At 43.5% G+C, this 13,461-nt stretch overlaps 1 protein-coding gene across 9 annotated transcripts in view; it reads left to right on the top strand.

The window, feature by feature from the left end:
* Positions 1 to 13,461, top strand: part of LOC118388158 (chromodomain-helicase-DNA-binding protein 5-like) — a 59,383-nt gene that overhangs the window by 17,445 nt on the left and 28,477 nt on the right. For all 9 annotated transcript variants that reach the window (XM_052526816.1, XM_052526813.1, XM_052526814.1 and 6 more), the window contains 9 exons: positions 4,971 to 5,122; positions 8,268 to 8,534; positions 8,631 to 8,749; positions 9,175 to 9,422; positions 9,529 to 9,620; positions 9,802 to 9,928; positions 10,074 to 10,240; positions 10,368 to 10,595; positions 10,825 to 11,031. In XM_052526816.1, coding sequence (XP_052382776.1) covers positions 5,078 to 5,122; positions 8,268 to 8,534; positions 8,631 to 8,749; positions 9,175 to 9,422; positions 9,529 to 9,620; positions 9,802 to 9,928; positions 10,074 to 10,240; positions 10,368 to 10,595; positions 10,825 to 11,031 — 1,500 coding nt within the window. In that variant the 5' untranslated portion in view covers positions 4,971 to 5,077. The remainder of the gene's footprint in view (positions 1 to 4,970; positions 5,123 to 8,267; positions 8,535 to 8,630; positions 8,750 to 9,174; positions 9,423 to 9,528; positions 9,621 to 9,801; positions 9,929 to 10,073; positions 10,241 to 10,367; positions 10,596 to 10,824; positions 11,032 to 13,461) is intronic.

Below are 13,461 nucleotides of genomic sequence, written 5' to 3'. Positions count from 1 at the left end.
CGTTTCCTCGTGGATTACAATGCAATCGGCCACAAACGGCGTCCAAAAATGCAGATTACCGATTGTTATGAAAACTTGAAATCGGACCCAATTAATCGGTCGACCTCTAGTATGTATGTACGGTCACTGTGGGGACGTCGTCATCAGTGCACTTATTGATGAAGCCAATGACTGATGGTTGTGTACTCCTCAATGCCATTGGGAGGAATCCCAGAACATATTCCAGTTTGTGCTAGCAAAACATTCCTGTAGTTTAGCATCTGCTTAATTTGACCACTTTTTTTTATTGATCTAGTCACCGGTGCTTCCTGCTTTAATTTTTGCATGTAAGCCGGAATCAGGAGGATAGAATTATGGTCAGATTTTCCAAATGGAGGGCGAGGGAGAGCTTTGTATGCAACTCTGTGCGTGGAGTAAAGCTGGTCACTCTGGTTGCACATTTAACATGGTGATAGAAATTTGGTAAAAACGGATTTAAGTTTTCTGGCATTAAAGTCCCTGGCTACTAGGAGCGCCGCATCTGGGTGACCAGTTTCTTGTTTGCTTATGGCGGAACACAATTCATTCAATGCTGTCTTTGTGCCAGCCTCAGTCTGTGGTGGTATGTAAAACAGCTACGAAAAAATACAGATGAAAACTCTCTAGGTAGATAGTGTGATCTACAGCTTATCATAAGATACTCTACCTCAGGCGAGCAATAGCTCAAGGGTTCCTTAGATATTGCGCACCAGCTGTTATTTACAAAATTACATAGTCCTCCGCCCCTTGTCTTACCAGACGCAGCTGTTCTATCCTGCCGGTACAGCGTATAACCAGCCAGCTGTATGTTGATAGTGTCGTCGTTCAGCCACAACTCCGTTAAGCATATAATATTACAGTTTGGATGTCCCATTGGTAGTTTAATTTTAATCTTCCGCGTAGGTCATCGATTTTATTCTCCAAAGATTGCACGTTTGCTTGCAGAATGGAAGGAAGTGGGGGTTTATTCGATCACCTACAAATTCTCAGAAAGCATCCCGCCCTCTGGCCCCTTTTTCTCCGCCTCCTCTTCACGCAAATCACGGGGATCTGACCCTGTTCCCGAGACAACAGTATATCATTCGCGTCGGGCTTGTCAGACTCGTTAAAGGACAAAAGGATTCTGCCAGTCCATGGTGAGTACATTTAGATGTGGTGTCTTACATACATTTCTACATGTGCGGACATCATGTGTTTATCTCAATTACATTTATTAAATTGGCCATTTGTGGTCAACTTGGTGGTAGATAATGGGGGGTGTCACATATCAGCAAGGAGGAGTGTTCTTGAACCGGAAACAGACAATTATTTTCTTTCTCAACCTGCCTGTATTTCAACTGCATTTCTCCTCATCTCAGTCAATTGCATCATCAGTGCATTTGAATGAACTACAACATTAGCTGTGTTGTTGTGATGATGTCATGCCTGGCAGGTAGCAAACATGGACAGTAACTCAGACATGAAAGAGCTCCTTTGAGATACTGCAGACATGTTGGCTTATTAACTATAGAGCTTAAGGCACTAGCTGCCATTATACATGTTTATGAGAGAGCCTCAATCTACACAAGTGGGATGATGCATCCAGTTTAGCCAGTGGTGAATGGGAATGTATGAATAGACAATTCTATGAGTCTCTCATTGATAATGAACCTTGGAAGCCCCTAGTGTCTGTGTAGCCCCTCCTGACTAGCCTGGCTAAATGGAGTATAAGTACATTGCAAGTCAAGGTTTGTGCTTAGGAGACAGGGAACCCCTACTCAGTGTTCCTCTGGGAGTGGTAGGATGCAAGGCTAGCCTAGTGTTGACTGGCTGAATGACTCTGATGCACGTGCTGCATATTTCATGCCCTCCAGTCTGTGTGTTTGTGAATGAGGAGTGTGTCTCTTTATAATGATGTACTGTCTACTGTCTCTTATTCCTCTGTGACCCACTATGGCCACACTGAAGTCTGGAGCGCCGTAGTACACCCTATTCAGCATGCTTCTATGTATACAACAACATTGAGGCAATACACTTGATGGATGACTAGCACCTCACTAGGAGTTTTACCTGGCTGATAGGATATAAGGTAAAAGGGGAGGATGGATAGGTGATGATGACTACCAGAACCCCTATGAAATTTGTATGAGTATTACGGTAAGAGTAAAGGTTGTATAGAGTACCAGTCAAACGTTTGGACACAGCTTCTCATTCCACGGTTTCTCTTTATTTTTTACTATTTTCTACATTGTAGAATAATAGTGAAGACATCAAAACTATTAAATAACACGTATGGAATCATGTAGTAACCAAAAAAGTGTTAAACAAATCAAAATCTATTTTATATTCTTTAAAGTAGCCACAATTTGCCTTGATGACAGCTTTTGCACACTCTTGGCATTCTCTCAACCAGCTTCATGAGGTACTGGAATGCCTTTCAATGAACAGGTGTGCCTTGTTAAGAAGTTAACTTCTTAGGGCTGCAATCCCGTTACCGGGATTGATATGACAACAGCCAGTGAAAGTGCAGAGCGCCAAATTCAAACAACAGAAATCTCATAATTTAAAATTCCTCAAACATACATGTATCTTATACAATTTTAAAGGTCATCTTGTTGTTAATCCCACCAAAGTGTCCGATTTCAAATAGGCTTTACAGCGACTACAGCGATCAAATAGGCTTTACAGCGATTAGCACCACAAACGATTATGTTAGGTCACCACCAACTCACAGAAAAACACAGAGAGGAGTCACAAAAAGCAAAAATAGAGCTAAAATTAATCACTAACATTTGATGATCTTCATCAGATGACACTCATAGGACTTCATGTTACACAATACATATATGTTTTGTTCGATAAAGTGCATATTTATGTAAAAAAATCTCAGTATACATTGGCGCGTTACGTTCACTAGTTCCAAAAACATCCGGTGATATTGCAGAGAGCCACATCATTTTACAGAAATACTCATTATAAATGTCGATGAAAATACAATTGTTAGACATGGAAATATAGATACACTTCTCCTTAATGCAACCACTGTGTCAGATTTCAAACAAACTTTACGGAAAAAGCAAACCATGCAATAATCTGAGTACAACTTTCAGACAACAAAGCAGCCAAAAATATATCTGCCATATTGGGTAATCAACATTATTCATAAATAGCATTATAAATATTCCCTTACCTTTGATGATCTTCATCAGAATGCACTCCCAGGAATCCCAGTTCCACATGAAATGTTTGATTTAGTTCGATAATGTCCATCATTTATGTCCAAAGAGCTACTTTTGTTAGCTCTAACAAATCCAAGTCATGAAGTGCGTTCCCTAAAAGCAGACGAAATATCAAAAAGTTCCGTTCCTGGCCGTAGAAACATGTCAAACGATGTATGGAATCAATCTTTAGGATGTTTTTAACATAAAACGTCAATAATGTTCCAACCGGAGAATTCCATTGTCTTCAGAAGTGCGATGGAACAGAGCTCCCTCTCATGTGAACGCGCATGGTCAGAGCATGGTCAGCTCATGGCAGACCTTACTCATTCCCTTTGCATTCGGTCCCACTTCACAGTAGAATCTTCAAACAAGTTTCTAAAGACTGTTGACATCTAGTGGACATAACCAATATCCCACTGTGTATTCAATTGGGGCTGGGTGGAAAATTGACCAACCTCAGATTTCCCGCTTCCTGTTTGGATTTCTTTTCAGGTTTTTGCCTGCCATATGAGTTCTGTTCTACTCACAGACATCATTCAAACAGTTTTAGAATCTTCAGAGTGTTTTGTATCCAATACTAATAATAATATGCATATATTAGCAACTGGGACTGAGGAGCAGGCCGTTTACTCTGGGCACCTCTGGGCACTTTTCATCCAGGCTGCTCAATACTGCCCCTGCAGCCATAAGAAGTTCATTTGTGGAATATCTTTCCTTCTTAATACGTTGAGCCAATCAGTTGAGTTGTGACAAGGTAGGGGTGATATACAGAAGTTACCAGCCTCCAGAAATTGCATCCCAAATAAATCAAGTAACATACACATCTCAACATCATCTGTTCAGAGGAGACTGCATGAATCAGGCCTTCATGGTCGAATTGCTGCAAAGAAACTACTACTAGAGGACACCAATAAGAAGAAGAGACTTGCTTGGGCCACGAAACACGAGCAATGGACATTAGGTGGAAATCTGTCCTGTGGTCTGATGAATCCAAATGTGAGATTTTTGGTTTAAACCGCCTTGTCTTTGTGAGACGCAGTGTAGGTGAACGGATGATCTCTGCATGTGTGGTTCCCACCGTGAAGCATGGAGGAGGAGGTGTGGGGCTGCTTTGCTGGTGACACTGTCTGATTTATTTTGAATTCAAGGCGCACTTAACCAGCATTGTTACCACAGCATTCTGCAGCGCTACGCTATCCCATCTGGTTTGCGATTAGTTGGACTATAATTTGTTTTTCAACAGGACAATGACCCAACACACCTCCAGGATTTGTAAGGGCTATTTGACCAAGAAGGAGAGTGAAAGAGTGCTGCATCAGACGACCTGGCCTCCACAATCACCCAACCTCCATCCAATTGAGATGGTTTGGGATGATTTGGACCGCAGACTGAAGGAAAAGTAGCCTACAAGTGCTCAGCATATGTAGGAACTCCTTCAAGACTATTGGAAAAATCATTCCAGGTGAAGCTGGTTGAGAGAATGCCAAGAGTGTGCAAAGCTGTCATCAAGGCGAAGGGTAGCTACTTTGGAGAATTTAAAATAGAAAATATATTTTGATTTGTTTAACACTTTTTTTTGGTTACTGCATGATTGTTATTTCATAGTTTTGATGTCTTCACTATCATTCTACAATGTAGAAAATAGTAAAAATAAAGAGAAACCCTTGAATGAGTAGATGTGTCAACACTTTTGACTGGTACTGTACCTGTATCGTGTGTTTCTGAATGCCATGTTTGTGTTTGTGTGTCAAGATGAGGATGGGGAGGGTGAACACAACACTGTCCCGCTCACATCTCTGGACAGCTTCTTCTCTGACGACGACTCCCTCAAACAACAGAAGAAGAAGAAACCTAAAAAGATGAAGGAGGGCAAGATGCCCAAAGTCAAGAAGAGGAAAAAGGAGGTGAGCTCTATCAGACTGCAAACATTTTTGTGCACAATAACACACAACCTGTAAGAAGCTACAGTAGATGTTGTGCAATAAACTGTAGTAGTCTCTTTGTGCCATTTAGACTGTGGATCAGGAGGAGTTCCTGTGGTAGTCAACATGGACGGTCGCTCTGGATAAGAGCGTCTGCTAAATGACTTAAATGTAATGTAAATGTTAGGAGTGCTAGAGCGTGTACCAGTGGGTGCCAGTAACAGCGTTGTAACAGCTGTTCTGACAGCTGAACTCTCCCAGGCATTAGTTCCTGACATTCAGGCAACAGGCTTTAAAACAGCAGCACTGAGCGGGGACTCTCCATAGACCACACCACAACCATTATATCAAAACAGACATCAAACAACTCCTGAACTTCTATTAGTTTCATGGCTGCTCTTTAGATTATTGGCTAATTGAGGTTAACCACTGTGTGCCTTGAAAGAGATCATAGAGGAGTCAGGGGAAAGTGTTCGGTGTAACACAGTGATCCAGGAGAAAGTGTTTGGAAAAACACAGTGACAGTGAGCCAGGAGAAAGTGTTTGGGGTAACACACCCACATGAAAAAATACTACAGTTTACTATAGAATACTACAGTACTTACTATAGAAATATGGAGTATACTATAGAGTACTATACTGCACACTTACTATCCCTCAAGCATGTAGTTTTGTAGTATACTGTAGAATACTATAGTAAACACTATAGTATTATCCCCCAAAATACTGCAGTAAATACTATAGTAATGTCTGCAAAAACACGGCAGATAGCCTATTGGTTAGTACGTTGGGTCTCTAACCGAAAGGTTGCTAGATCGAATCCTCGAGCTAACAAGGTACAAATCTGTTGTTCTGCCCCTGGACAAGGCAGTTAACCCACTGTTCCTAGGCCGTCATTGTAAATAAGAATTTGTTCTTAACTGACTTGCCTAGTTAAATAAAGGTTAAAACAAATAAAACAATACTACAGTCCACAAAAACACTACAGTAAATCCTACAGTATATACAACAGTAAATACTACAGTATTCACTCTGTGACTTAAATCCGCAAAAACTCCACAGTGAATACTGCAGTAAAGTCAGCCAAAACACTCCAGTGACTACTATAGTATTTATACCATAGTATACTATGATCTTTTTTCATGTGGTTATCTGTATGCCATTTGAGGGCCTTGCCTGTTATACAGTTTTTGTTGGCTTTGTGGTACCTGTTTATCATCTGTGTGTCCTCTGCCTGGGTTTGGGATTGACCAGTGTTGTGAATAGTGGTGTTGACAGAACGGGGAGGTCCCTGTCAACGGCTGCCAGCGGTACTAGAAGGAGCTTTGGTGGCCCTTTGGCTGGCCGCGAAAAACACAGAGCACTGGACCCTGTCATGCTAATGAGGGGTCGCCCCATCTCTTTCCCCTCTGTCACACTCTCTTTCTTTCCATCCCTCTCTCTTACCATGCCCAGTGCACAAGCTCTGCTCGACAGTACTCGGTACGTGTTCATCGGGCAGCACTGACTGCTAAGGGAAACCACATCAAGCTGTTATTCACTTACAATCTCTCCCCGAAGTCTAGTGTCAGTAATGGGCCACGGATCAATGGAGGTTACAGCCCCACCAGTGGGTCTCTCCCCCCAGGTTGTCTCAGAGCTGAAGGAAGGAACCAGCTGTGCTCAGACTCCCTCCAGCAGGGCCCGAGCACGCCACAGGAGAGCTGTTAGTACTGATGACTGGCTAGATCTGTTTTAAGGAGAAAAATCCCTTTAGGGGACTGTGCATGTTGATAGTAAGCAGTGTTTTTTTCACACTATACAATTGTAAGGCTTGGGGTGTTTAAGGTATCGCGAGGATATAACGTCTGCATATTCAACCTGACATTTATTTCTGACATAATGGCTGGACAGTATGTATTAATTTAATTTAGTTCTGAAAGTCCTTAATTAATCTGAAATGAAGTTGATACAAAGGAATTTTCTTTAAGACTTTCTTTATTTTTCCTGATCTCCCAGCAGAGACCTCCTCTTTGTTTCCACCCTGATCTTGTGCCCTGTGATGCGTTTGTGTAACATTGAACCCTCTGCATTGTGCGGTCAGGGGTTGGGTTAAGACTTCTCTGTAGTTACTCTCTCTGGATTAACAGTGGTTCTGCTTCCCTGCCTCCATCACCCTCCACTCCGTTTTCATTTGGACCCCCCCTCCACACTCATTCTCTCCCCTTCTCCGTATGCATAAATGAGATTTGTCTAGACGGGCGCTGGAACACAGGCTCTGCAACCACAGGCCTCTGCATAACAAGCTCGTTATGCAAACGTGTCTGATTGGATGGCGCTGTTCCATTGGCTGCTGCTGCTATAGAGTGAGGGGGAGGGGGGGGAGAGAGAGAGAGAGAGAGAGCTCCAGACTGCACAGTTTGGTCACCATAGCAACACAGACGGACTGGCGGTGGGGTTGGCAGGCGCTGCGGCAACATGATCCTTTCCTCTGCGCCGCAGAGCAAGACGCCTGCGAGTCTCTCCATGGATCCACACAGGCCTACTGTGCAACGTTCATGCACGCACACACAAACACACGCACGAGGGTGCATGCACCCACGCATACAACCCAATGCCAGTGCTCACTCATACACTCCATCTATAAACGTTCAACTGCGTAGCCTTACAGATGTTGCCATAGCAAGGCCATGGAGACAATACATAGAGACAATATATACCTTAGACTTATTGACTGGCTAGGAGAGGGAGATGTGATTGGCTGGGCTTCTGAAGGTGTATGTTGCTTTGTTGTTGCTGTTCTCTATGTAAGCAGAAGGTTTAGAGGTGAATGTGCCTCTGATCATGCCATCTATGGAGCTCTCAACAAGCTGGGAGCTAGATATTAATTCAGTTGATTAAATGTTAATCGTTATCCAGATGGTATGGGGGTGGAGGAGTAGGAGGTCAAGTCAAGAAATGATTCATGTTTTTTGGATGTATGCTCTTTCTCCCTCTTTCCTCTTCAAATATGAAGACTGTGTTAGTGATATTTGCTGACTCATTGTCTGTGTATAAAATGTCTCCTGATTGATTGACAGACAGAGGGGGTGGGATTGTATACTGTAAACAGTGTGTGTGTGTGTGTGTGTGTGTGTGTGTGTGTCAGGGAGGAGGAGGTGGCGGAATAGGAGTTGGTGGCAATGACCCGGAGGAGCAGGCCTCAGAGCGGGAGGATGACCATCCACTGCAACGTCCAGAGATTGGCTCAGAGAGCGAGAGCAGCACCTACGCCCCCGCCCCCACCACAAAGAAGAAAAAGAAGAAACCAAAGGAGAAGAAAGAGAAGAAACCCAAACGGAAGAAGAGAGAGGAGGAGGAGGAGGATGATGACGACGATGATGATGACGACGACGATGATGATGAAAATAATAAGGTACATTAAGCGTGTCTTTGTTAAACCATCTGTCTAGTTTGACCTGTATTTGTTGTTGTCATAGACTGGACTCGCACTTGTGTTGTTCTGCCCCAGGAGCCCAAGTCATCCAGCCAGCTGATGCAGGAGTGGGGTCTGGAAGATGTGCAGTATGGCTTCACAGAGGAGGACTATACAACCCTCACCAACTACAAGGCTTTCAGCCAGTTCCTCAGGTACTCAACATGTAGGGTCATCATTTATTGCTTGTCTTGTCTATGAATGGCTGTCATGTCTGTGTTGTTAGTTGGTGCTTGAAGCTATCCTAATTGAAACTGCACAGAGAAACTGGAGCAGTGTGTGGACCTTTTTTGGGCGGGGGGGGGGTGTTGTATGACAGCCTGGAGTTTCAGAGACTGAATGTATTGACCCGATATCTTAGAGAGGCCACTGTGCCAAACCACAAGACATTGGCTGACAAATCACAAGCATGCCATGCACGCAACACAGAGGCGACGTTACACAGAGAGGACGTCACACAGATGGGTCACCACTAGTACTGGGGAATAAAGATACAGGTCACTCTAGTGCAGGTTGTTATATAATTAACTGAGAAAATAACAAGGTAAGACAACAGTGTTCTTTCCCTGACTATTCTCAGGCCACTTATTGCCAAGAAGAACCCTAAGATCCCCATGTCAAAGATGATGACAGTGTTAGGGTCCAAGTGGCGTGAGTTCAGCGCCAACAACCCCTTCAAAGGCACCTCCGCAACTGCTGTGGCTGCCGCGGTGGCTGCTGCCGTGGAAATGGTCACTGTGGCCTCGCCCATCTCTGTCAAAGAGGTGACCACTCTACCAAGCTCTCAGCCTGGGCCAATCAGAAAAGCCAAAACCAAAGATGGAAAGGGTAAGGGCTGCCAATCAAGCATGCGGTATATCAGAATGTATAGAGCTATAGTAATAAAGTACCCTCCATACCTCTCTGGTCTGTGCCTGATCTTGTTGTCCTGTAGGGCCTGGGGTAAGACGGAAGACAAAGACTGTAAAGGAGGTGAAGAAGAAAAGTAAAGGGAAGAAGACCAAATCCAAGAAGAAAGCCTCCTCGGTAAGGGTTTGGAGCAGCACACGTCTCCTTTCTTACCTTCAGTCACATTACTATGACTTAGAATAGATACAGTAGGTTGTTGTTCCCAAACTCTAGTATGGATGAGGTATGTGCTTATTGTGTAAGTTATGTAGTTGCTGATTGACTGTGAGGTTGTGAATGACTCCGTGTCTGTTGACAGAGTGAAGAGGACTTTGGGCTGGAGGAGTCGGACTTTGATGATGTCAGCATCCACAGTGCCTCAGTGCGCTCTGATACCTCGGGGAATGCCAAGAAGAAAGCCCGGAAGGGTCGGAAAAAAAGGAAACGTATGCTATGTCTTATCTACACTAACCAGTTCTACTAGCTTATATCCTCCCTTCTTTCCATAACCCTCATAACCCAATGACTGTTACTGCTGTGTGTGTAGACACAGACTACATTGACTTTCGGAGTTTCCTGTCTTGTGTGCAGGAGAGGATGGGGACGGCTATGAGACAGACCACCAGGACTACTGTGAGGTGTGCCAGCAGGGAGGGGAAATCATCCTGTGTGACACCTGTCCCAAAGCTTACCACCTGGTGTGTCTGGACCCCGAGCTGGAGAAGGCCCCCGAGGGCAAGTGGAGCTGCCCCCACTGTGTGAGTAGTACACCTTAACCTTGACTGTCACTAAACACAACAGAAGTACATCATCCCTATCACATTATGACAGAAGTGCATTGTTACAACAAAGTACATTATCACTATCCCTCATCTGTGCATTCAGGAGAAGGAGGGCATCCAGTGGGAGGCCAAAGATGATGATGATGAGGATGAGGAGGAGGAGGAGGTTGCGGTTGAGGAAGAGGATGACCACCTGGAGTTCTGCAGAGTGTGTAAAGATGGAGGGGAGTTGCTGTGCTGTGACACCTGCCCCTCCTCCTATCATATCCACTGCCTCAACCCTCCCCTGCCTGAGATACCCAATGGGGAGTGGCTGTGCCCACGCTGCATGGTGAGTGACAAGTTCTCCCACGAATCAGTGTTCAGTCAGTGTCACATGCTCCACAATGGTCCAGTTAATGAATCATGTTATTTGTGAGAATGCACTTTGTTCTCCATTAATAAAATAGACTGCTGGAAACAAAATGGAAAGTGTCACTCTCTGTGCAGGCTCCCAAGAGAGAACAGAGATAGACTAATGAGGATAATACCATTCTGTCTCACTCTCTTTCCCCCTCTAGTGCCCACCTCTGAAGGGGAAGGTACAGAGGATTCTCCACTGGACTTGGGGGGATCCCCCTTTACCCACTGAGGTGCCCCCTGGCCCTGATGGAGAGATGGTGGACCTGCTGGTCAAGCCAGCCCTGAAGGGCCACCCGGAGAGGGAACTGTTTGTCAAGTGGGCTGGTCTCTCCTACTGGCACTGCTCCTGGGTCAGCGAACTACAGGTGAGACAATAATCTGTCTGTTTGTCTGACTGCTGCTGACTGCTGGGGGTTTATCAGAGTTATCACAGTGTTTGAAAGTCAGCCATGTTCAAATATAGTGGCTTACAAGCAGGGCCGTGCACAGGGGGCAGGTGCTACAATTATTTTTTTAAAGGACACCCCCCTTGAAAAAGAAATAATCAACTTTCATAATTCATATATAGAAATTGATAACAGGCCTACTAACTGCCTCTGTAACGAATGTTTTCATTTTTTTATCGTATGGTTATTTATTTCTCAAACAACACACTCACTCATCACGATTTTTAAGCAAGCTTTTTAAGCAAGTGAAGTGGAAATTATAGTCCTGAAAAAGCTTTCCAGCTTCACTGACCTACCCAATGATGTACAGCTCACTCACTGGCGATGGCCGACGCGCTCGTGCCAAAACAATGTTCGCTCAAAAGACCTATTTGGAAGTTGATCAAATATGTTCTTAGCCTACAGCAGAAAGATTAGAGTCTTCTCTTTTCAGCAGGAGCCATTTGTTTTCCAACCTGTTATTCTGCAATTTTATTTGAAATATTGCAAAAGGACTGTTTTGTCTGCATGCTGTTAACTGACAGATGTGCCGCGCGTTCCCCACTGTACGCTACACACAATCCAAAGCTTTTAAAAAACTAAGCTATTGTTCCCTCTGCTACCTCACTGCAAGCAGTACTAATGCACAAAGTCTGGAACCAATAGGACCCTGAACAGCTTCTACCCCCAAGCCATATGACTTCTAAACAAGACTGCTAAATAGCTAATCAAATGGCTAGCCATGTTATTGTCTACTCCCTGTATTCTCTATAGCCATGTTATTGTCTGCTCCCTGTATTCTCTATAGCCATGTTATTGTCTGCTCCCTGTATTCTCTATAGCCATGTTATTGTCTACTCCCTGTATTCTCTATAGCCATGTTATTGTCTGCTCCCTGTATTCTCTATAGCCATGTTATTGTCTGCTCCCTGTATTCTCTATAGCCATGTTATTGTCTACTCCCTGTATTCTCTATAGCCATGTTATTGTCTACTCCCTGTATTCTCTATAGCCATGTTATTGTCTGCTCCCTGTATTCTCTATAGCCATGTTATTGTCTACTCCCTGTATTCTCTAAAGCCATGTTATTGTCTATCCCTGTATTCTCTATAGCCATGTTATTGTCTACTCCTGTATTCTCTATAGCCATGTTATTGTCTACTCCCTGTATTCTCTATAGCCATGTTATTGTCTACTCCCTGTATTCTCTATAGCCATGTTATTGTCTGCTCCCTGTATTCTCTATAGCCATGTTATTGTCTACTCCTGTATTCTCTATAGCCATGTTATTGTCTACTCCCTGTATTCTCTATAGCCATGTTATTGTCTACTCCCTGTATTCTCTATAGCCATGTTATTGTCTGCTCCCCATGTATTCTCTATAGCCATGTTATTGTCTACTCCCTGTATTCTCTATAGCCATGTTATTGTCTACTCCCTGTATTCTCTATAGCCATGTTATTGTCTACTCCCTGTATTCTCTATAGCCATGTTATTGTCTGCTCCCTGTATTCTCTATAGCCATGTTATTGTCTACTCCCTGTATTCTCTATAGCCATGTTATTGTCTACTCCTGTTATTGTCTCTATTCTCTATAGCCATGTTATTGTCTAATGTATTCTCTATAGCCATGTTATTGTCTGCTCCCTGTATTCTCTATAGCCATGTTATTGTCTGCTCCTGTATTCTCTATAGCCATGTTATTGTCTACTCCTGTATTCTCTATAGCCATGTTATTGTCTACTCCTGTATTCTCTATAGCCATGTTATTGTCTACTCCTGTATTCTCTATAGCCATGTTATTGTCTCTCTGTATTCTCTATAGCCATGTTATTGTCTGCTCCTGTATTCTCTATAGCCATGTTATTGTCTACTCCCTGTATTCTCTATAGCCATGTTATTGTCTATAGCCATCCCTGTATTCTCTATCGCCATGTTATTGTCTACTCCCTGTATTCTCTATAGCCATGTTATTGTCTGCTCCCTGTATTCTCTATAGCCATGTTATTGTCTACTCCCTGTATTCTCTATAGCCATGTTATTGTCTACTCCCTGTATTCTCTATAGCCATGTTATTGTCTACTCCCTGTATTCTCTATAGCCATGTTATTGTCTACTCCCTGTATTCTCTATAGCCATGTTATTGTCTACTCCCTGTATTCTCTATAGCCATGTTATTGTCTACTCCCTGTATTCTCTATAGCCATGTTATTGTCTACTCCCTGTATTCTCTATAGCCATGTTATTGTCTGTCCTGTATTCTCTATAGCCATGTTATTGTCTACTCCTGTATTCTCTATAGCCATGTTATTGTCTTCTCCCATGTATTCTCTATAGCCATGTTATTGTCTACTCCCTGTATTCTCTATA

This window comes from Oncorhynchus keta, chromosome 10 (assembly GCF_023373465.1).
Source record: "Oncorhynchus keta strain PuntledgeMale-10-30-2019 chromosome 10, Oket_V2, whole genome shotgun sequence".
NCBI classification, from domain to species: Eukaryota; Metazoa; Chordata; class Actinopteri; order Salmoniformes; family Salmonidae; genus Oncorhynchus; species Oncorhynchus keta.
The sequence above is the reverse complement of the archived record's forward strand: the minus strand, read 5'-3'. Positions and strand labels throughout refer to the sequence as shown.